The following is a 23,650-nucleotide window of genomic DNA, read 5'->3' as shown; positions in this document are numbered from 1 at the left end:
GTCAAGGCAGGGTCGTTTATTTTAAATTTAAACCAGCTGAAAAATACACATTGTGCTCCTGTTAGGTTGCCACAGGAATTCATAGTGTGTTACCGCAATGTTCCCCATTTGAGTTCAGTCATCTTGGTGCAGTAGAGGTGAAGCTGGTACTCGAAATTATTTATTATTTACCACTGGTGTTAACTAACAGATTGAACGTCACCAATAAATCCAGTACAAGATTTGCCTTACGAATGACATTCCAGAGAGGCAGGATGTTTAGAGGCTTTCTCCATCAAAAACGAAATGTATATGTGCTTTGATTAATAATGTGTTGTTACATGGGGTCATCAGGCCTGAACCTCAGCCTATGCTTCTACCATATTATCGGTATCTATGGGCAGCAGTGGGATGTTTCATCGTGTTGTGGATTATTGTGCAGTTAATGAAAACGTAGTTTTGGAATCTGTGCCACTTCCCAATCTTCATAATTCTTTTACTTGGTTCAGTCGGGCTCAGTATTTTACTGTCCTGGATCTCAATTTCGCGTATTAGCAGATCATGTTAACAGAGGTTTCCAAGTATATTACTGCCTTCTTTACAGATTGGAACCTCCACGGTTTTAACAGGATGCCCTTTGGTTTGGCAACAGGAGTTGCCATTATGTCTTGCCTTCTAGATAGTGTTATGGGTGATTTCATGTTCAATTGTGTCTATAATTACCTAGATGGCATGGTTATTTACAGTTCTTGTCTGTCTGAACACCTGCAACATCTTGAGGCAGTTCTGGTTTACCAGAGGGAGGTGGGACTTACTGTGAAACCATCTAAAATGACACTGGCACATAGGTTACATCCTTGGGACATCTTAGTTCCACTGATTGCATTAGAATTGACCAGGCGCATACTAGTGATTTGCGAAAATTTCCAGCTCCTAGAAATAAGAAAGGTGTGGCTGGGGTTTATAGGCACGACAAATTTTTTTCGAAAGTTTGTGCCCAATTTTATTGAATTAGTGGGGTGCCTTAATGATTTAAGAAATTTAAAGGGCTCCTTAATGGTGGGGAAGGGGGATTTTGGTTTGGTGGAGGAGGCTGAACCACGGTGGGCTCCCTCTTTGAATTTGAGCCCCATGTGCCTGGCAGATGTCACTTCTCACAGCTCAGAGCTCGTGGCACCAGTGGGCATTGTGGAGCAACAATGGGTGTAGAGGAACAGCAGTGGATCTCACAGGCAGTCGGTGTCTCGAAGCTGGACTGGAGGGTGAGCCATGCAGGTCTCGTGGGCAGGATGTGCTGTTTGGCCGAACTTTATGTGGCAGTATCATTATACCATCAGAATCATTACAATAAAACAATCTTCTTACAATAATGGTAACTACCATAGGCTGATCAGCTCAAGATTATCATCACTCATCTAAAAGCTGGTATGTCCACCTGTGGCACAGACAACAGTAGGGAGACATAGTGGCACGGAAGCAATGAGGCCTTTATAGATCACTGGAGGAAGTTGGAACCATATTTGTACAATCAGGTCACCTCATTCCCATAAATTCTGGAAGGGGGGATGATTTCTGAAGTTATGTTAAATCACATCCCAGATCTGTTCGACCAGGTTCACGGCTGGCGAGTTGGATGGTGATCACATCAACTGGAACTCACCACTGTGTTCCTGAAACCATTCTATCACACTCATGGCCTTGTCAAATGGTGCATTGTTTTCATGAAAAATGCCACTGCCAGTGGGAAATATGATTGTCACGAAGGAGTGGACCTAGCATGAACCATGGACTGTGGCACTGGTAGCGGGGCTTGCAAGCCTCAGCGACACAGATAGTCGTTCCGTAGGTGCAACCCCAACGGAGGGGTATCTGTTGTGGGGTCAGACAAACATGTGGTCCCTTAAGAGGGGTAGCAGTCTTTTCAGTAGTTGCATGGGCGACAGTCAGGATGAATGACTGATCTGGTCTTCTAACATTAACCAAAACAGCCTTGCTGTGCTGGTACTGTAAACCAAGGGGAAACTAAAGCCGCAATTTTTCGCGAGGGGGTGCAGCCTTACTGTTGATTAAATGATGGTGTCCTCTTGGGTAAAATATTCCAGAAGTAAAATAGTCCCCCATTCAGATCTCCAGGATGACATCGTTATCAGGAGACAGAAAACTGATGTTCTACGAATTGTAACATGGAATGTCAGACCCTTTAATCAGGCAGGCAGGTTAGAAAATTTAAAAAGGGAAATGGATAGGGTAAAGATAAATATAGTGGGAATTGGCTAAGTTTGATGGCATGAGGAATAAAACTTCTGGTCAGATGAATGCAGGATTATAAATACAAAATCATATAGGGGTAATGGAGGAGTAGGTTTAAAAATGAATAAAAAACAGGAGCACGGGTAAGCTACTATGAACAGCATAGTGAATGCATTATTGTAGCCAAGATAGACATGAAGCCCACACTTACCACAGTAATACAAGTTTATATGCCAACTAGGTCCCCATTGATGAAGAGATTAAAGAAATGTATGATGAGATAACAGAAATTATTCAGATAACGAAGGGAGACGAAAATTTAATAGTCATAGAAGAGTGGAATTGAATAGTACGAAAAGGAAGAGAAGGAAAAGTAGTAGGTAAATATGGAATGTGGGTAAGGAATGAAAGAGGAAGCTGTCTGGCAGAATTTTGCACAGAACACAAATTCATTATACACTACGTCCTCAAAAGCATCGGGACACCCCCAAAAACATACTTTTTCATATTTGGTGCATTGTGCCGCCATCTACTCCATACCAGAGACCTCAGTAGTCATTATACATCATGAGAGAGCAAAATGGGGCACTCCGCGGAACTCATTGACTTTGAATGTGGTTAGGTGAAAGGGTATCATTGGTGTCACGTCTGTATGCGAGCTTTCCACACTCCTGAACATCCCTAGGTCCACTGCTGCTGATGAGATAGTGAAATGGAAGCATGAAGGGACACATGCAGCACAAAAGCCAATCTCGTCTGCTGACTGAAAGATACCGCCGACATTTGGAGAAGGTTGTAATGTGTAATAGCCAGATATCTATCCAGACCTGAAAGAACTGCAAAAAGGTAGGTATTGTAAGAGATGGGATCTGGATAATGTGAAAGGATCAGAGGTTGTAGACAGTTTCAGAGAGCATTAGGGAACCATTGACAAGGACATGGGTAAGAGATACAGCAGAAGAGGGAAGGGTAGCTTTGAGAGATTACTAGTGAAAGTAGTAGAGGATCAAGAAGGTAAAAAGACGAGGCTAGTAGAAATCCTTGGGTAACAGAGGAGATATTGAATTTAACAGATGAGTGATGAAAATATAAAAATGCAGTAAATGAAGCAGGCAGAAAGGAATACAAACGTTTCAAAAATGAGATCGACAGGAAGTGCAAAATGGCTCAGCAGGGACGCAACAGGACAAATTTACAGACACAGAGGCATATATGACTAGGGGTAAGATAGATACTGGCTACTGGAATACTGAAGAGACCTATAGAGGGTCTATACAAGAGCGATCCACTTGCGGGCAATATTCTGAAAATGGAAGAGAACGTAGATGAGGATGAAATGGGAGATACGATACTGCTTGAAGAATTTGACGGTGCTAAAAGACCTTAGTTGAAACAAGGCCCTGGGAGTAGACAACATCCATTACAACTACTGATAGCCGTGGGACAGCCAGCCTTGAAAAAACTCTGCCATATGCTCAGCAAAATGTATGAGACAGGCAAAATACCCCCAGACTTCAAGAAGAATATAATAATTGCTATCTCAAAGAAAGCAAATGTTTACAGGCATGAAAATTACCAATCTATCAGTTTAATAAGTCATGGTTGTACAATACTTACTTGAATTCCTTACAGTCAAATGGAAAAACTGGTAGATGCCGACCTCAGGGAAGAGTAGTTTGGATTTCGTAGAAACGTTGGAACACGTGAGGCAATACCAACCCTATGACTTATCTTAGATGATAGATGAAGGAAAGGCAAACCTACCTTTCTAGTATTTGTAGACTTAGAGAAACCTTTCGACCATGTTGACTGGCATACTCTCTTTCAATTCTGAAGGTGGCAGTCATCAAATGCAGGGAGGGAAAGGCTATTTACAATTTGTACAGAAACAGGATGGCGGTTATAAAAGGGGAGGAGCGAAATGGAAGCAGTGGTTGGGAAGGGAGTGAGACAGGGTTTTAGCCTATCCCTGGCGTCACTCAGTCTGTATATTGAGCAAGCAATAAAGGGAACAAATGAAAAACTTTGAGTAGGAATTAAAATCCAGGGAGAAGAAATAAAAAATTTGAGGTTAGCCAATGAGATTGTAATTCTGTCAGAGACATCAAAGGGCCTGGAAGATCAGTTGAACAGAATGGACAGCGCATTCAAAGAGGGATATAAGATGAACATCAACAAAAGCAAAACAAGGATAATGGAATGTAGTCTAATTAAATTGGGTGGGGATGACAGAAGTACATTATGAAATAAGACAATTAAGGTAGTAGATACGTTTTGCTATTTGGGGAGCAAAATAACTGATGATGGTCGAAGTAGAGAGAATATAAAATGTAGACTGGCAATGCTAAAACAAGCATTTCTGAAGAAGAGAAATTTGTTCACATTGAGTATACATTTAAGTGTCGGGAAGTCTTTTCTGAAAGTATTTGCACTGAGTGTATCCATGTATGGAAGTGAAACATAGATGATAAATAGTTTAGATGAGAAGAGAACAGAAGCTTTCGGAATGTGGTGCTACAGAAGAATGCTGAAGATTAGATGGGTAGATTATGTGACTAATGAGGAGATAGTGAATAGAATTGGGGAGAAGAGGAATTTGTGGCACAACTTAACTACAGGGTGGCGCACAAAATGTGTTACCAATTGTTTCTTTTAGAATTTACGACGCACATTAGACATTCTGCTGGGATCTCTACAGCAGTACCAGCAGAGCTTGGAAAAACAAATGAGTTATGAAATGACGTGTAATTCACGATACTGCTGCTAGGAGACTAGTAAGCAGTAATGGCTGACAATGGAAGACTGACGACACAGCAACGATCGGCAATTGTGTTACTTTTTCATGAAACGAAAAGCCTTGTTGTGACTCAGAGGCGTGTTCGACAACAGTTTAACACAAAATTGCAAGAAGACCATCCACAGGTTGTACGATAAATTTGTACAGGAAGGAACAGTATTGGATCCGAAGCAACCTCGGCCTAAGCCTGTGTGTTCGCCGGATAATATTGAAGCGGTACGAGTTGCTGTACAGAGAAGTCATGGGAAATTGTGTAGAAAGGCAGCAGTGCAACAGGGAATATCCAGACGCTCCATTCAATGCATTCTTAAAAGTGACCTCCACATGTACCCATACAAGATGACCTGTGCACAGAAGCTCACTGAAGAACACAAGCAGCAGAGATTACTGTTTGCTCAGTGGGTGGAGGATAGGGAAGAAACTCTCAACAACGTTTGGTTTTCAGATGAGGCGCATTTTCATTTGGATGGTGTGGTTAACAAACAAAATGTACACTTTTGGGCCACTGAAAACCCACAAGCGCTTCATGAATGACATTATGCTCCGAGGATTACAGCGTGAGCAGCAATTTCCAGTCACGGACATACTGGACCCTTTTTCTTTGGAGAAACTGAACAGCGAACGTTATTTGAGCATGCTTCGCAATAGATTCATTCCACAGCTTCTAGCTACTGCCTTGCCCTTCACCACACAGTGATTCATGCAAGATGGAGCAAGGTCACATACTGCAAACACTGTGTTGGAGTTTTTACACAAGCATTTTGACATACGGATCATTTCACTCACATCTCCAGGTTGCTTCAATGATGGACAAAATTGGTCCCCCAATAGTCCAGACCTCAATCCATGTGACTATTTTCTTTGGGGGTACCTAAAGGAAAAAAATTTCCTGAAACGTCCACGTGATTTAATGGAGCTCAGGAAGACTTATTCTTTAAGCTTGCAGTGAAATTACGGAAGACATGTGCCGTAGGGTACTCACTAACTTCAGTGTTCGTTTGAAGGAAGTTAGCAAACGAAATGGTGGGCATATTGAGCATGTACTGAGTTAGAACAAATCTCCATGGACGGCTCTTCATTGTAGTATATGTTCCTTTCAGATTGTATTGACAATAGAGTTTATATTCAAAAACAAAATGGTAACACATTTCGTGCACCACCCTATAGAAGAAGGGACTGGTTGGTAGGACAGGTTCTGAGCCATCAAGGGATCATCAATATAGTATTGGAGGGAAGGGTGGAGGGTGAAAATCAGAGGGAGACCAAGACATGAATACACTGAACAGATTCAGGAGGATGTGGGTTGCAGTAGTTACTCGGGGATGAAGAAGCTTGCACAGGATAGAGTAGTATCAATCCAGTCTCGGCACTGAAGAGCACAACAACAACAGAAGGGGTGGATGTGCTTTGCAACCAGTTTAAAATACTTCTTTTGTGACACAGTGCCTCGCACGAGCTCCACTGGACCCATGGGTGCCCACGTGGTTGTTTCCCAGAGTATAATGGAGGCCCTGACAGTACAGGAGTCAAGAGGCTGTTCACCTTGTGGGTGACGGAAATGCACCCTCCCGAAGGCACGATGAAGGTATCAGGATTCATCAGACAATGCAGTGCTCTGCCATTGTGCCAACATCCAGCGCCAATAGTTACATACCTATTTCAGTTGTTGTCAATGTCATGGCATGGGTCATCAGCTGCACAGACTCATCATTAGGAGTGTTTGGAGCATTGTGCATACAGACACACTTGTACTCTGCCCAACATTAATGCCTGATGTTAGTTATGCCACAGTTTGCTGCCTGTCTTGTTTTACCAGTCTGCCCAGCTTATGATGTCTACGATCTGTGATGAGGAGTACTTGCCCAACCCCATAACGTCTGGCCATGGTCTCACCTTTGTTTTGCCATGTGTTGAAGACAACTGCCACAGTACTACTTCAACACCCGGATAGCTGTGCAGCTTCCAAAATGCTCATACCGAGCCTTCAGGCCATCAAAATCTGCTCTTGGTCAAACTCAGATTGTGTGCATTCCCTATTTTACAACAAGACAAGATTCTCACTGATACTCCATGCAACGTGCATGTGTCTGACTAGAAGACAAGGTGAGGTGCTATTGCCTGGATGAGTTTATACTGATAGTAGATCAGTGATCATAACGTTTTGGCTGCTGTGCATATGGATTTAGTATTATGACTTCCACCTGGATGCTGGGCAATGCCAAGGGAACCATTCTGCAACATTTGAGGCAATTGTAAAATGCATCAATTTATTACAAGGGTGTACCAGAAAATAATGCCTCCAAAATTTTGATTCTGTTCTTAATATCAGTTGTCATGCATATTACACTGTTGATGTGGAAATACGGAAGTGTCCGATCCCGCTCGTCTGCTTTGACCCACATGACATTACAAATATGGCGGACATGACCATAAACCACGATTCCAATATGGCGCATATAAAATCAGTACGTACACATTACAAACACGAAAATACATCGAAAAACAAACACACACACTTTTCAGAAATAGCCTAATGACACTAATGGGACAAGCGTGGGAAATGGGGTGTTTTTGGGTGGGGGCAAACTAAATATAAACAAATTTAGACACCCACCCACATACAAAACCACACAAAACGACGAAACAAACCGACATCACAAAACTCCCCCAAAAAAATCCTCATCATCTGGAATCAGACACTTCCCTTGGCCTATATAGCTCAACTGTCAAATTTATCCGTCGTATCCATACCTGAACAAAAAAACAACCGATTAATTTTACTAAAATTACCACACGATGTACAGCAAACAACACTAAATTAACCTTCACACAAAATCGTTAACTCACTGAAATGAAGTCCACTAGAAACACAGCCGACACTCGAACAATTCTGGATAATGAGCAAAAGCAACCTGAGCCCATCACACCACACAAACGAAAACCCTGAACGTACCACCAGAGAGCACAATAAACCACAACACAATGACATCTACAAACACGCCACACTCACAAACCAAACTCCGCGCCATCATGACGTCACACACGACAACACCCTTACGTCACGGGTCAAAGCCGACATGTGGGATCAGACGCTTCTGTCGACACGTTGATGTTACCACTTTGCTGACACAATATGCAGCACCCTCCTGCTGAAGAGTTCTGAACTGCAGGGTGTAACATGGGTGTGTGTGTGTGTTATTTAACTGTGTCAGCATGTGAGAAAACTCTCAGACAACAGAGCACCAATTCAAATACTTCATCCACATGTGGAGCACCCTCTCCTTCAGCATGACCATACACAACTTTTTTTTTTGCACCTGCAACAGTCTGACACCTTTGATTCATTATTATTGATCATCCTCCATACTGGCCCAGTTTGAGCCAAAGAATTTTCGACTGTTTGCAAAACCTAAAGAACACCTTCAGGAACTCAACTTTGATAGTGATGAATTAGTGTGAGCGTAGGTGAGGCTGTGGGTCTGCCAACGAAGTCAAGCATTCTACAGTGACGACACCAACAACCTGGTATCTTACTGGGAGAAAGGTGTTCTGTGCCACGGTGACTGTGTTTGAAATAAATATACAAACATGAAGAATAAATACGTTAAATGTTAAGATTCTTTTAATTAAAATGCTTCAATAATTTCTGAATAAAAATTTTGTGTCATTACTCCTGCATGTGCTCATGCCCAAAATATATACCAATTAAAAATTAACGTTTAGTTAATTTGGCAAAGAAGGTGGCTTTCAATTAATATAATGTCTACATGCATCTCTTAAGGTCATAGGAAGTTCAGTCCCACTAACACAGCACACAATGTAAGAGAAGTCTTCTTGTACGTAAAAGTTACATTCTAGGCACCATTTGGATTTTTTGGTAAACATTAGGCTGTGCTACTGGTCAATTTGTTACCACATCCGTTACTTAGCTTTCACATATCTAGGCTTGGTCAGCTCACAGCCACACTGCCACCTTTGAACATAGGCTAGGCCTTGAGATGCACTATGAATCAGACGCCCACCACAACCAATATTTCAAGGGGGGAGTGGGTCTAGCACCACATTTTAACCTTGTAGCCTTTGAATAGTTCTCCAGTTTAGGTCCAAGGTCAATGACTCTTCAAATTGCTTTTCATTTACATGACGTGTGTTGTGCACACATATCATTCTGTATGCCAAACCATTACTACGTCAGCAGTGAAAGCCAAAGACTGAACTATGTTGGGTCTAACCACTCTTTTACTGTATTTCATAAAATTTAGTGTATTTACTTTCCTACTGTTTCCTCAAAGTGATGGTTTAGGATTAGTGTTGTGATACTGCATGTCAAATGAATTCAAGCTGATCACATAGGTTGTATGAACTATAATGAAGCACTCAAATATATTCAAACGCAAATACTGCGGTAATGCTATCACAGTACTTTTGCAGTTGCACCTAAGATGGATGTTGAAGCACACTTGTTCAGCACAGACAGTACACAAGTAGTTTGTGAGATTGTGTCAGTACCCTCAATTCTGGTTGGCAGGATATAAATACTAGTGGCACCAAGTGAAGTTTTTTGCTGCTGATAGGTGAATATCCTACAAACGGTTGCACTGCATCAGATTTTAAGTGACATGTATATGTAAGATTATTTACACCAGCAACTTTTAACATTGTGCCAGTTTCACAAACAATATGCATAACAATGTGCAGCAAATGCAGAAAGTGGTTATGAACAAACCTGTCAACATTTGATGTGTAACCCCATGGCTCCATCAAAACTTTGCTGCCAACATACAAATTCATTCTGCTGTGTAACAATTTATGCTTCCATGTAATATTTGTCTGAAATTTAACTTTGCTGCTGACAGTTCCACTTACATATTGTTCACATATACAAAGTAAACAAAATCTACTTCTCAGATTAGTGACCATGCGAGTGTCACTTCAAAATTATTTATAAATAATTTATTTTACATTATCAATAAATAAATTAAAATTCTCATTCCATACCACAATACACTGCAATAATGCATTAACTGCAGCCATACCATTTATAAATTTAATGGCACTGCTAAGATTCACTATAGTCATATTTATTCTTAAGTTGCACATTAAGGTTGTCATTTGAAAGAAGTGTATCAGAGCAGAATATACCCACTTCATGGCAACCAGTTTATCAGTATAATTGGGTTGTGCATTAAAAAAGTTTTCCATGTTTACTAAACATTAAATTAAAACTCTTGCTCAGTTCTATGTGAGGTTTAATACGAGGCTTATTTCAATGTACTGTGCAAAATGTCATATTTAAGACAAAGTTCATCAGTTTAGTAAACAAAATTATTCATGTTTCCAACTGTATGACATCAATTGGATGTATTCACACATCATACTGGACACAGAAATTAATGAAACACTTAAGAAATACAAGTAAGCCACTTACCATGAAGCATAACTCAGTTTGTACTTCATCTGTTCCCTCTTTTTTTATCCACATAGTTGGCTCCTGGTCCATGGCTTCAGTTCTACAGTCTGAAAAGAAAAAGCAATCAGATAAGAAATGTACATGAGGTATAGCTCAAAGGCAGTATTTTCACTCATCTATTGCGTGCAGTAAATGGGTGATTACACAGGAAACAGATTCAAAGTGGCTGAGGAAAAGTGTGCTCAGTGATATAAACTCATTTACATTTCTCAGGTCACGAAAAGTGAACAATCGTAAAATAACTTCAGCGTTAACAAACAATCAAAGCAGTCAATAGATTGCAGCAATATTACTTAATAACACCAAATATTTCATTCTACACTTGGTTCATTGTGTTAATTTCAGTGTGATAGGGACATGATGAAAATCCGGATGTACGGATTGTTTATCAGTGAATATGCATTTCCAACATAGGCACTATCTCGAAACTTCCTTTATCTGTATTCTTTCATGGATGTATGCTCAATTTACAGTAAGCATCATCATTTTAGAATCTGTACCTGCTATTAAAGATAACCATATACCTGTACCGTAGACAGCACACTGCAACGCGGAAGTTCTCATTCTTGATTACCATCAAGATTAAACGTTGGTTAGTATTTTCTTTCAAAACTGATTTACTGAAATGACTTCATACTGACTGTAACGATGATGAATGATCTATTGAGTTTCGATGACGTGTAATGCTTTATGTTAGACAAATTACAGTTAATCTGTACCTTGTATTTCACCAGTTCGTAAATAATGTTACAATACTGTAATACAGAACTCCATTAAAACCCACACACTACAACAAACTGGTATTAACACATGATTAGACGAATACTGACGACACGAGTAATCAAAGCACAGTGAAAACTAACAAAATGCGACAGAATTACAGCATTTCCTTTCATGCGAATGATGTAGAAACTGTGGGCACTTGAAATAGTGCTTACATTAGCCCTACAATCTGGAGCCGCTATATGTCTACATCACATCACAGAAAATTATCATCACAATCATTATTACTGCTAAGTAAGTCAACATAACCGTACTAAGGTAGCGAATGTTTGAATTTCACTGTCCGCCTTTTATCGTTAGTCACGAAGTACATGAAGGAGATCACTGCAATGACGAACTGCTCCTGACAACACGTTACACTCTCAGCCGTTTCTTTTACGAAGATACACGTAGCGATTTAACCGGACAGGCCAAAAACAAGCACTAACAACTCGGGTATTTAGTTGTTATGAACATAACCTGAAAAATTACAACATTCACACACCATCACAAAGCACACTAGGTGATGTGATCACAATTAAATACAGAATAAAATCTCATCCTTATGTACCTATTAAAAATTAAAACATAAAAACGACAGCAGTCTCAAACATCAGTCATCACAAGATATTCGCGAACTATTACACTCACTCATCAAACTCAAGTGTTACTGTGATACAAATTAAGTACCATGTTAATTTACTTCCGAAACACATTTCTTCACTTATTCCTGCTTGCTGTTTATAAACGCTTATAAATTACCTGCAGAATGTCACACACAAATTTCCACAACACCGCGAGGTTGCTGCTGACTACACAGTACACGAAGGGTGACACCGTGACAGTATCGCAGAACCAGCAGATGCATTCAGATTCAATACTAGCGTGAATCCGACATGCGCTGGAGGGGGCACTCCATGTTGTTGCTCGTTGGGACACCAGCTTACAGCAGAATTTTACGTCTTCTTCAGAGAGTGTTACGAGGTATGTAATTAATTGTTTTTGCCGTATCTTCTATAGTTTTTACGTGGATTAGTTTCAGATAGACTTGATAAATTGAAGGTTTTAGTTTTTTTTGCGTCTGAATAGGAAAAGCGAAGTTTCTGTTAAGGACAGTTTCGCGTGTACGCAAACGTTTGTTTACATCCTTAAATTACATTGTTAAATGCGCGGCATTATCAATTAAGTCAGTGCACAGTACTCAGTATTTAAGTTTATTAGTGTCATTTAGACTCGATATATTCAAGATACCAGTTTTTATGCGTTTTATTAGGTCATTTTTCGCCTGTACGTAAACGTTTGTTTACATTATAAATACGAAGGTTAATCAGTTTAAGTTAGTGTTGAATACTCAGTATTCACGTTTATTAGTGTCATTTAGCTTCGTTACATTGAAGGTAGCAGTTTTTACACGTTTTATTGGGAAAGGTCATACTGACAGTGAATTCTAAGCTCTCTTGCATACGTTTGACCAGCGCAACCTGCGACCGTTAACAGTTTAGCAAACGTAAAATACGTGGTAAGTTCTTACATACGGTTTAGGTAGCAGAAAGCCAATAGCCACCTCGCCGTCTGCTTAAATTCCTTAGCTGTTGTGGACATTAGTGATCGTGTACTGTAAGCCCATCGGTTCCTATAAAGTAGAGTTTGTATTTGTGCTTTACATTCAGAACTCTTATTGTTAGCTAATGGTTTCGTTTTGTACCTGCATCTGTCAGTGTACAATACTCAGTATTTACGTTTATTTGTGTCATTTAGACTCTATACAGTGAATGCAGCTGTTTTTATAGTTTTATTAGGTCATTTTCGCGTGTACGTAAACGTTTGTTTACACTGTAAATGCGAGGAATTATCAGTAGGCGTATCTCACCGTTGGTTACTGTTTAATTTTTTAAATAATATTCACTAGATAGCCCCTAGCAGTTTACTGTAGGTCACTGTTTTTTCCTGTAGTATTTACCTGATAGCCCCTAGCAGCAAAATAAGCACCAGATCTAGCTTCTACCATAGATTTTTATTGTTTTTCATTGTTGAGTGCCCTTTCTGCCAACTAGAGTGTAGTTGTTTACCTTGGGTGGCAGTAGGTTTCCTTAAGTTTCTTATAGTAAATCGCATATTAGCCAGATGGATAGGGTCTGTCTGTTGTGTGCAGATGCAGGAGGAGTTGGCCACAGTCCAAACGCAGCTTGAAGCTTTGTTGGCCACAGTCAACAGACTCCAGAATTCCACCTTGAGGTGCGTTGGGGATAGGGTGCCTGGGGGGAGGCTCTGCAGTACTAGATGTGCAGGGGGGAGTCACAACTCTCTGTCACTGACCCGACCTACACTGGTAACATAAAACTGTTTATTTGCTGACATGAAGAAAGTAGTCAAAAAACCTAACTCAAGAACTGCACAAAAAGACTGAAAACATTACAGAAACACACACGTGGAAAAATATCCTAAGTGTAAAAACAAAATGAACTCCAAACACTGAAGAGATAGTCAACAAAAATGAAATAAAGGAGAAATTTTTAAAAAGAAAATCTGAAATTAAATATAATGTGTCATTTCTTATTAATGTGCTCCATTTGTATGTATACAGTCAATTGAATAAAGTTAAAAAGAAAGGTTCAAGTCATGGCTGTAATACAAATTTTAATTAATTTCTTCAGCTTCTATCATTATGAAAGATAAAGCTCAGACTCATACACCTCAAGGTTACTATAAATCCATCCGTTCATGAAATGAAAGAAAATGGTCTGTTTTAAGCCAATCGTGCAATAAAATATGCAAAGTAATGAAATACAGGTGTATGAAATATCTTTATTAATTTATGAATATTTCAATACCATCAACAGATGATCATTTATAATTTTTGTCTGTTTCATAGAGTGTATGCGGTACTTTCCCTCCTGTGCACTTCACACATGTAAAACAGACATCAAGGGACTTCAGACCTCCTGTTTGTGTATTAGTCAGTACAGTAGCTTCTCTCAAAAGTAACATGAAGAATGACAGAGTGCTTGGATCATTCCATGGCTGACTGCTGTATCCTCAGGACAAGTCTTCAAATGCGTGATTAAGTGGACTAAAATGATTTTTCTTCTAGTCAAATTTGTCACCACCCTTTCTTCCTTAGACAGACTATCAATTACATCTTGTTGACACAAGACTGTGTGTTACACTTATTGAGGTACACGACTTCAAGACTCTCACTGTCAGAATCTGTGAAGGAGTTACCACTTATATCAACATTGAATAATTCATCCCCACTGTCATGCCGAATCTTCACAATTTCTTCCTCAATAAAAGGGTTGAAAATATAAACATTTGGATCAATGGAGGCATCAAATTCCACCTATTAGTTTTGACCCGTGACGTAAGGATGTTGTGGTGTGTGACGTCATGACAACGCGGACTTTAGTTTGAGTGTGTTGTGTTTGTAGATGTCGTCTTGTTGCGGTTGGTGGTGTCCTCAAGTGGTGTGTGTATGGTCCGCGTATTATGTAGTGTATTGGGTTCATTTGGGTATCGCTGCTTCAAGTGTGCATTTATTGGTCGTGACTCTTATAGAACAACAGTAATTGGTTTCAGTGAGTTAAGAGTTAAGTTTGTGTTGTGTTTATGTTATTGTGGTGTCGTTTGCTGTTTGTCGTGTGGTAAGTCATTTAATTTAATTTGTGGCTTCTTTTGTTAGGTATGGATATGTTTTCTAAGTTTAATTGGGTGAAGGTTGCAGGGCAGGGGGGGGGGGGTTGTTTTGGATGTGTGTGTGTCGGGGGTGGGCTGTTGGGCTGTTTGGGGTGGCTGACCTAGTATGTAAGGCTGGAACTTTTTTGTGGTAAGTAGCCGTTTTTTTATCTATTGTTCGTATATTATGATGATTGGTGGGGTATTTGTGTGTTGTTGGGTCGGTGTTATTTACTGCATGTGTTGGTTACTGGTGTTTTGGTATTGGCACTTGTGGTTGATTTATGTATCTTAGGGGAAGCACTCTGTTTCAATTTTTTTGGTATCGCCAGTTTATTTGAGTTACATTTGTCAAGACCAAGTGTCCGATTCTAATTTGTCATCGTAGCTGTGTTTTGGTATCTTGTGCTGCTGTTGACCAATGTAGGAGGTCAAGGGAAGTGTCCGGATCCAATTTGTCTTCGTAGGTATTTTGGTATCGTGAGCTGCTGCTGGTGTATATAGGTCAAGGGAAGTGACCAATTCCAATGAGGTGTCGTAGCTATGTGTTTTGGTATCGTGAGCTGCGATTGACCTATATAGGTCAAGTGAAGTGTCAGATTCCAATTTTTGATGGTATGGGTAGTCGCAGTGTTGTTATGTTTTGAGCTGTCAGTTTTTCTTTTGTGGTAATGGCAATTGCTGTTGAGCTATGTAGGTGAAAGGAAGTGACACATACCTGTGAATATTGTGAGTGTAGTGGAATTGGGGAAATTTTGATTGGTTTTGTGTCATTGTCGTGTTTGGTTTGGGATCGTGGTGTGTGTTTGTAGGTGTTTGTAGGTGTTTGTATTTAGTTTGTCCCCACCCAAAAACCTTCAATTTCCCACGCTCGTCCTGTTACTTTGATTATATTTATAGATTAAGATGTGTGTGTTCTTTTTTTGTATAATTTTGTGTTTGTAATCGCGTTTACATAATGTCATAGGCGCCATACTGGAGACGTTGTGAATGGTTCTGTCTGCCATATTGGTGACGTTATTGGACAAGGCATACGGAGTGGTATCAGACATTTCTGTAATCCCAAACATTTTTATTCTTATCTTGATGAACAGTAAGATGAAGTAAAATTGAATGCAGTGAAATAAGATCATAGTAAACACAGTACTACTACCAACTTAGCAGCCAGAACTGTGAGAAACTGCTTAAAAATGGTTCAAAGATCTATTGTGCACTAAAATTCATGAACAGTACACAGCTGCCTGCGAAGTTGCACAATTATACTTGTCATTAGTGGTCAGGGGACAGCAGGATGGCTTGAGTTAAGTCATCAATATCGCTCAAGGAAAACCCACAAGCTGTGCTCAAACTCATCAACAGTACCTGGTGAGCGGCAGAACATGAAGAGAGTACTCAACAACAACAGTTTAAGGACAAAGGGCAGACAAGACAGTGATTGGCCACAGAAATTTATTCGGAGGGTAGGCTCTGAAATTGTTATTTTGTATACAGCTCAGTTGGTCAGTTTTGTGCTGTGTCATGCGACAGAAACAAGTGTCGGCATTCATAGTAGTGAATCATATCAAAGAAACACTGTTAATAGAAACCGAGTTACTGTAGTGTCCTACAATTTTGAACCAAACATCACAAGAAGTGAACCATGTAGGATTATCCCTGGACAATAAGAATAACGATGAGGATGATGATGATGATGATGATGATGATGACGATGAATTCCACATTAATATTAAAGGGAATAATTTTCAATGGACAAAACATCATGCTGTGTTAACTGAAGCCTGTGTCTTTTGAAGGAATTCATTGTACATGTGCTATGCCAATCAAAGATATCAATTCATTTTGAAATGTGAATTGACCACCTAGTATCTGTTAATGATCAACTTTGGTGGCAAACACTGAACAACGCAACTAGCTGATAGTAATAATTTGAATCTAAGCTTGCTTGCTAAAGAGATTTGATTTTGTAACCCCAACTACAGACTCACATAAGTGCCAAGAGCAGACATTATCAACAAATATTGACTGCAATAGCAGACAGTTCTGTGTCGCCTCCCTTTCACGTATCTCGACGAAGTGAAGAATACTGCCTGGGCATAGAAGAAGGACATTACAATTTTGCTGATCTTGGAAGTGCTGGTTGGTAGCAGTAGGAGGTTTGACAGCCAGAAACCACACTTTTGAGAGTAGTTCGCTGATGAGACTTGCGTTCTGGAATAAGTTCATCAGTCTGTTTCCGTTTGATCTTGCAATTTCCCTTATTTTGTGTAGAGCTGATTGCCAGTATTGGGCTGACGTTTTCACTGGCATTTGTGTGTCTCAAGTACCATGTGCTCCCTTTGTTAAGTTTCTGGTTTCCGATTCATATGAGTGCCGTTTTGTGTGGATTTATTTTTTACCCTGCCGCTTCTTCAAAATTTTGGAGGGCTTATTGTATTCTTGGAAAGTCTGTCTTGTCTCTATGAAGGATCCTATGTTGTCAGTGTAAGCTTTACATTTCGCTGTAGTGCCGGGCAACTTGATTCCGGTGATGGTGTTGGTCTTCTGCTGAAGTGGATCCAGGGCCATGGCAAATAATGCCACTGAGAGTGGGCAACCTTGTCTCACCGACCTCTGAACTTCCATTAGTTTTGTGTTACGGCTGTTTATTTATGGCCTGGAGGTGGTGCTCTTAAGTATATTCATTATTATTCAGGCATAGTTTTTCTAGAGTCTTGTAAGGATAACAGTGGTTCACTCTAGTGAAGGCCTTACCAAAGTCCACCGGCACAATCGTAGCATCGGATTTGTTTACTGCTGTAATGCCTATGACTTCTCTATATTTGGCTAAAGCCTAATAAGTGGCCCTTCTGGGCATGGCGCATGTCTGGTGAGGGTGTATCATTTTCTTCATCAGCACTTTTAATTTGTCTGCCATGCATTGTGCTGCTATATTGTAGTCAGTGTGATAGGTCTGTAATCCTCTATTTTTCACAATGCTGCTTTCTTCAGCATTAAGATAGTGTGTTACGTTTTGAAGTTTTCTGGTATTTTTTGACCACCTGACGATATCCCAGTATGTATGGTAGAATTCAGTGAGAATCCCATCCATCCTGTTGATTTTCTAGATGTACTGGATTTAACGGTGGTATGAACATCATCTTTTTCCGTACTTCTTTCCAGGTTCAATTTGTCTTTGTCCATCAGAATGACGTGCAAGATGTATATGAGGACATCTGTTGTGACGTCGCTCTATTCCTCTGTCTCAAACAGTTGGCTGAGGTATTTATGTACCTGCTCCAGGATTTCTGATGTTGCTGTTGTAGTTCTATTTGGAGTTCCTTAATTTCTTTTTTGTCTTGTTTTTGCAATTATCCTGCTGATATGGTGCATTGTGGCCAGCACTTCATTCGTCGTCTGCATCTGTAGGCTTCTTGTTTCGATTTCTTCTGTTTCTGCTTTTAGCATGTTGATGAGTTTCACCTTTATGTGCCTTAGTTTGTGCAAATCCTCTTGTTGTCTGCTGGATCATTTATTTCATCTCACATGCACTGAGTATGAAAGTGACTGTTTAAATGGCTTGGTGCATGCTGTAATTAGTCTGATTTTATGTTCATGGGTCCTATGGAAGTGAAATGTAGGGAGTTGAAAGTATCTTTGGAGTCTTCATGTAACAGTGTTTCTGGAAATTTGTTAAAGAGGATTTAATGAGATAAATTGCAGCTGCCTTCTGGAGTCTGCCACTTCAGGTGTCTCAACGTTTCTGAGGTGCTGTCCTGTAGGTCACACAAAAGTGTGCCTTTCTTAATTTGTATGTTCAGTTTTCCCTTTTTATCCTATGTAGCATGAGTCCCACACAGATCTAAGCAATGTTCTAAGATGTTATGCATGACTGTCTTGTAAGTGGCCTCCTCTGTAGATTGCTTGCACTTTCCCAGTATTCTGTCAATGGACTGAAATCTGCCAATTGGTTTACCTTCAACTGAGCCTTTGTGGTCATTCAATTTCATATACTTACAAGTTTTTACACCCAGGAATTTATATATGTTGATTGTTATAAACTTTGATGACACCCATATGTTTGATTTTTTTTACTAGATGCAAAAAGGCAAACACTTAAAAGTACCTACAATACATTTTTTTAATTATGGGTGAATATGAAATGCAAATTTTACAAATTCATTATGCAAGACTGTTATATAGGAACTTTTCAACAGAAATATAAGGCACACAATAAAAGAAACTTATTATTTTGAGCAGGAACTTAAAAATTTCGTGACGTGCCTGACATTTATTTGCGACACACAAATGTGTCATGACACAGTGGATAAGAAATACTGTTGTGGTGTACACCAGGAAGTAATTCTGCTGAAGAGTCTCAGTCTAAGATAAAACATGTTGTACCCTGTTTACCTAGAAAACATCAACCAAGGGAACCTATGTTGTTTGATACCCATATCACCATACTTTTGTTAATAAACATTGGCGCGGTATTAAGCTGAATTGTTTTTATAAATCAGGAAATATACCATCTACCTTATTCCCTCAATCTTTGTCTTTGAGGATGGTACGTGGAGTAAAACAAATAAATAAATACAAAAATTGTAGGGTGGGTGTTGTGTGTTGGAGGTTTTCAGAATTCGTGCTTGTTGGTTTGGAGGAGGTTATTCTGCTTGAAATAACTGTAAATATTTTAGAGGTGTTGTACCTCAACAGAATTTGAGTGTTAGTCCATAGGTTCAAGCGGTTGCCACAGTATATCTCTTGTTTATTTGTAAAACCAGTTTTAATATAATATTTGAGTTTCCTTTAATACCTGTAGTATTTTCAGTTTTCTTATTTACTACAAAGCCTACACTTGTATTTACTCCCACTCTTTTCATCTGTAATAAAACATATGGCCTGATTTTAATTCCATTTGGTCTGGATTTTTTCAACGCTTCTGATAACCTTTTTACATCTTACTTGGTCCTAATTAACTCCTCTTGCAACTCCACTAATGTAGATCATGATCCCAGAGTTCTGCAGTTTATTGTCACTGTGTAAGAAGTTGTAGAAACTTTTTTGATTCTAAGGCCCAAGTGATCAAATGCAGAAGTAGCTGTATGTGCCCTGTGGTCTGAGGCTATTCCCCGAGTTTCCTAAGTACAATTTTATATATTCAGCATTACCCATTCCACACCCCTGGAAATGGAAAAAAGAACACATTGACACCGGTGTGTCAGACCCACCATACTTGCTCCGGACACTGCGAGAGGGCTGTACAAGCAATGATCACACGCGCGGCACAGCGGACACACCAGGAACCGCGGTGTTGGCCATTGAATGGCGCTAGCTGCGCAGCATTTGTGCACCGCCGCCGTCAGTGTCAGCCAGTTTGCCGTGGCATACGGAGCTCCATCGCAGTCTTTAACACTGGTAGCATGCCGCGACAGCGTGGACGTGAACCGTATGTGCAGTTGACGGACTTTGAGCTAGGGCGTATAGTGGGCATGCGGGAGGCCGGGTGGACGTACCGCCGAATTGCTCAACACGTGGGGCGTGAGGTCTCCACAGTACATCGATGTTGTCGCCAGTGGTCGGCGGAAGGTGCACGTGCCCGTCGACCTGGGACCGGACCGCAGCGACGCACGGATGCACGCCAAGACCGTAGGATCCTACGCAGTGCCGTAGGGGACCGCACCGCCACTTCCCAGCAAATTAGGGACACTGTTGCTCCTGGGGTATCGGCGAGCGGCGAGGACCATTCGCAACCGTCTCCATGAAGCTGGGCTACGGTCCCGCACACCGTTAGGCCGTCTTCCGCTCACGCCCCAACATCGTGCAGCCCGCCTCCAGTGGTGTCGCGACAGGCGTGAATGGAGGGACGAATGGAGACGTGTCGTCTTCAGCGATGAGAGTCGCTTCTGTCTTGGTGCCAATGATGGTTGTATGCGTGTTTGGTGCCGTGCAGGTGAGCGCCACAATCAGGACTGCATACGACCAAGGCACACAGGGCCAACACTCGGCATCATGGTGTGGGGAGCGATCTCCTACACTGGCCGTACACCACTGGTGATCGTCGAGGGGACACTGAATAGTGCACGGTACATCCAAACCGTCATTGAACCCATCGTTCTACCATTCCTAGACCGGCAAGGGAACTTGCTGTTCCAACAGGACAATGCACGTCCGCATGTATCCCGTGCCACCCAACGTGCTCTAGAAGGTGTAAGTCAACTACCCTGGCCAGCAAGATCTCCGGATCTGTCCCCCATTGAGCATGTTTGGGACTGGATGAAGCGTCGTCTCACGCGGTCTGCACGTCCAGCACGAACGCTGGTCCAACTGAGGCGCCAGGTGGAAATGGCATGGCAAGCCGTTCCACAGGACTACATCCAGCATCTTTACGATCGTCTCCATGGGAGAATAGCAGCCTGCATTGCTGCGAAAGGTGGATATACACTGTACTAGTGCCGACATTGTGCATGCTCTGTTGCCTGTGTCTATGTGCCTGTGGTTCTGTCAGTGTGATCATGTGATGTATCTGACCCCAGGAATGTGTCAATAAAGTTTCCCCTTCCTGGGACAATGAATTCACGGTGTTCTTATTTCAATTTCCAGGAGTGTATATTAGAGTATAACTCTTGAGTCTTTAGATACTTTGGAAAGTTGAGGCGAAATTGACGTAAGATAGCACTTATACTGTGCTTGCTTTTAGTGATGACATAGCATCACACTCAAATCTTAACAATTTTTTTTTCCATTTATGGACTTCTTTTTTACTTTCTGCTCTGTTGTGGTTAATATGAAAATAGTACCAGGCCCAAAATTTTGACAGAGTTAAGTCTCTTCTTGGAAAGTTTTGTGTTGAAATTTCAATGCAAGCGAGAAAAAGTTTATTTTCTACAAATTATAAATTTTCTCTAGATTATTTATTAATGTACCATAAACCTTGTTATAATGTTGTATTTTTTGTCTTATCTTGAGTCCTGTCTTACATTTGTAACTTATTTTACATATATACCTCTCTACTTCATTGTGTGCAATACTCTGTTACAATATCTTACTTATTGATAGTAGTAGTTCCTTTTACCCTATTACTGATTGTTTCACCTCTCCATTCATTTGTTATTTCAAAATAACTTCTTTCTTTTATAATCCCATGTTAAGGGTTTCAGAGTTTTGCATGCTTACAGATTTGTTTTGTTACATTCCTGATTAACAGAAAATTACTTCTGAAATGTTCACATTCTATACAGAATGAATCTTATTTTGTACACATGGTTTGAGTTACACTAAAACAAACAGAGTAGTGTCAGAAATTTGACCCCATGTTACTTAAAGAGTAATTGAAAAAAGGTAGATGAGATAGCTCATGTATAAAATTTACTCTGTGAGCTATTGATTGATACTGTTTTTGGAGACAGCAATGTCATGTAGATCGAAATATGGTGTGACATATGTACCAGGCACATCAATACTGCCCCTAATGCATGGTGTACGTGCTGTGGTGCCAGTGATGAAAACTAAGTAGTGAGGCACATAATTATTGAGAAGTAGCGTCTCATATGAAATGGCAGTCAATTAGATACATTGTCATGATGGTTTTTGAGTCTAGTAGGCAACCGTACAAGAAAACTATGAATAATTATGCTGGAAAAATCAAAATGGTTATTATATAACCTGCTCTCCTATTATAAGTCCTTAGTATCGTGATTATAGTCATAGTTTTCTGCTTCATACAAAAGATGAAAAGAAAAGGATTAAAAGGAAAAAAAGATGAAAACGAGTCATTCCATGTTCGATTAACACAGAAAAGTACAATTTTCAACCTGACCCATTTTGATATTCATGAAATTTGGTGTGTCCGTTGCACATGACTAGAGAGTGAAAAATAACAAACTACCGAATTTTAGCACAAGTAAGACAGGAGTAATGGCCACTTGAAGCTCTAAAAATGTGCAGATAATTCGACAAGTACTCATGACAAAAACGGCTGAAATTTCCATTCTAATAAAGACACAACAGTGAACCAGGTAATTTTGGAAAGGTCTTGAAACAAGTTTTTCAATGGTATGCAAGATTGTCATTGTTGAAGAATGTACACAAGTAAGGTCAGTGACCTTGACCTTTGCCCTTGAGTATCGAAAAGCATGCCACCTTTGAAACTGATGAAATAATATATTTTCTTCTTCATGTTACACTGTACAACAGTCAAAAGTCAAGTTAGGGTGATAATGGGATTAGGAGATATAAATTAATATGTACAGGAATGTGCTGTTAATGCAAAATAAATTGTACTCAGACTCTGACAATATGACACAAAGCACTGAAAAACATGTTTATTGTTAAAAAGGTGGTGGTCTAACAATGCACTGGAAGGTAACGATGTAGGCCGGCCATTAACAACCTAACAAATATTGGATGGTAGTGTGCCTGCAACATGTACACAGATAGCTGCTGCAAAAGGTCTTGTGTCTTGAAATTATACAAATCTACCAGGAAGATGGAGTTTGAGATCATCATGTATTGCTGTAACCCATTCATGGAAGATTGACACAGCAGATGTAAGAAAAATGTATTTAAAGTGCAAATGCAGATGATTGGTGGCATAATGACAGACTACAAAATATGTGGTAAATGTAGAAAAAAATTAACTCAGGGACAAAAGTGTGTGGCTGACCCAGCTACATTGAAACATGTGGAAACCACAAACCTGTATTTCTCCTCAGATGAGTCGCACATCTGCAGCCCCAAAAGTT

General features: G+C 40.2%; 2 protein-coding genes across 10 annotated transcripts in view; one reads left to right on the top strand and one right to left on the bottom strand.

Annotated features, from left to right (window-relative positions):
- LOC126108616 (zinc finger protein 99-like) overlaps nucleotides 1–12,164 on the bottom strand; it is a 107,919-nt gene extending 95,755 nt beyond the window's left edge. Inside the window, exons 1-2 of one of the 7 annotated variants that reach the window (XM_049913921.1) lie at nucleotides 12,021–12,164; nucleotides 10,455–10,543 (exon numbers count right to left, since the gene is read on the bottom strand). In XM_049913921.1, coding sequence (XP_049769878.1) covers nucleotides 10,455–10,526 — 72 coding nt within the window. In that variant the 5' untranslated portion in view covers nucleotides 10,527–10,543; nucleotides 12,021–12,164. The other 6 variants (XM_049913920.1, XM_049913925.1, XM_049913924.1 and 3 more) reach the window with 6 other exon arrangements.
- Nucleotides 12,105–23,650, top strand: part of LOC126108618 (uncharacterized) — a 98,585-nt gene continuing 87,039 nt past the window's right edge. For 2 of the 3 annotated variants that reach the window (XM_049913929.1, XM_049913928.1), the window contains exon 1: nucleotides 12,105–12,242. The gene's annotated coding sequence lies outside the window, so the exon portion shown is untranslated. The remainder of the gene's footprint in view (nucleotides 12,243–23,650) is intronic. The other variant, XM_049913930.1, reaches the window with a different exon arrangement.

The sequence above is a fragment of the Schistocerca cancellata genome, chromosome 11 (assembly GCF_023864275.1).
Source record: "Schistocerca cancellata isolate TAMUIC-IGC-003103 chromosome 11, iqSchCanc2.1, whole genome shotgun sequence".
NCBI classification, from domain to species: domain Eukaryota; kingdom Metazoa; phylum Arthropoda; class Insecta; order Orthoptera; family Acrididae; genus Schistocerca; species Schistocerca cancellata.
The sequence above is the reverse complement of the archived record's forward strand: the minus strand, read 5'-3'. Positions and strand labels throughout refer to the sequence as shown.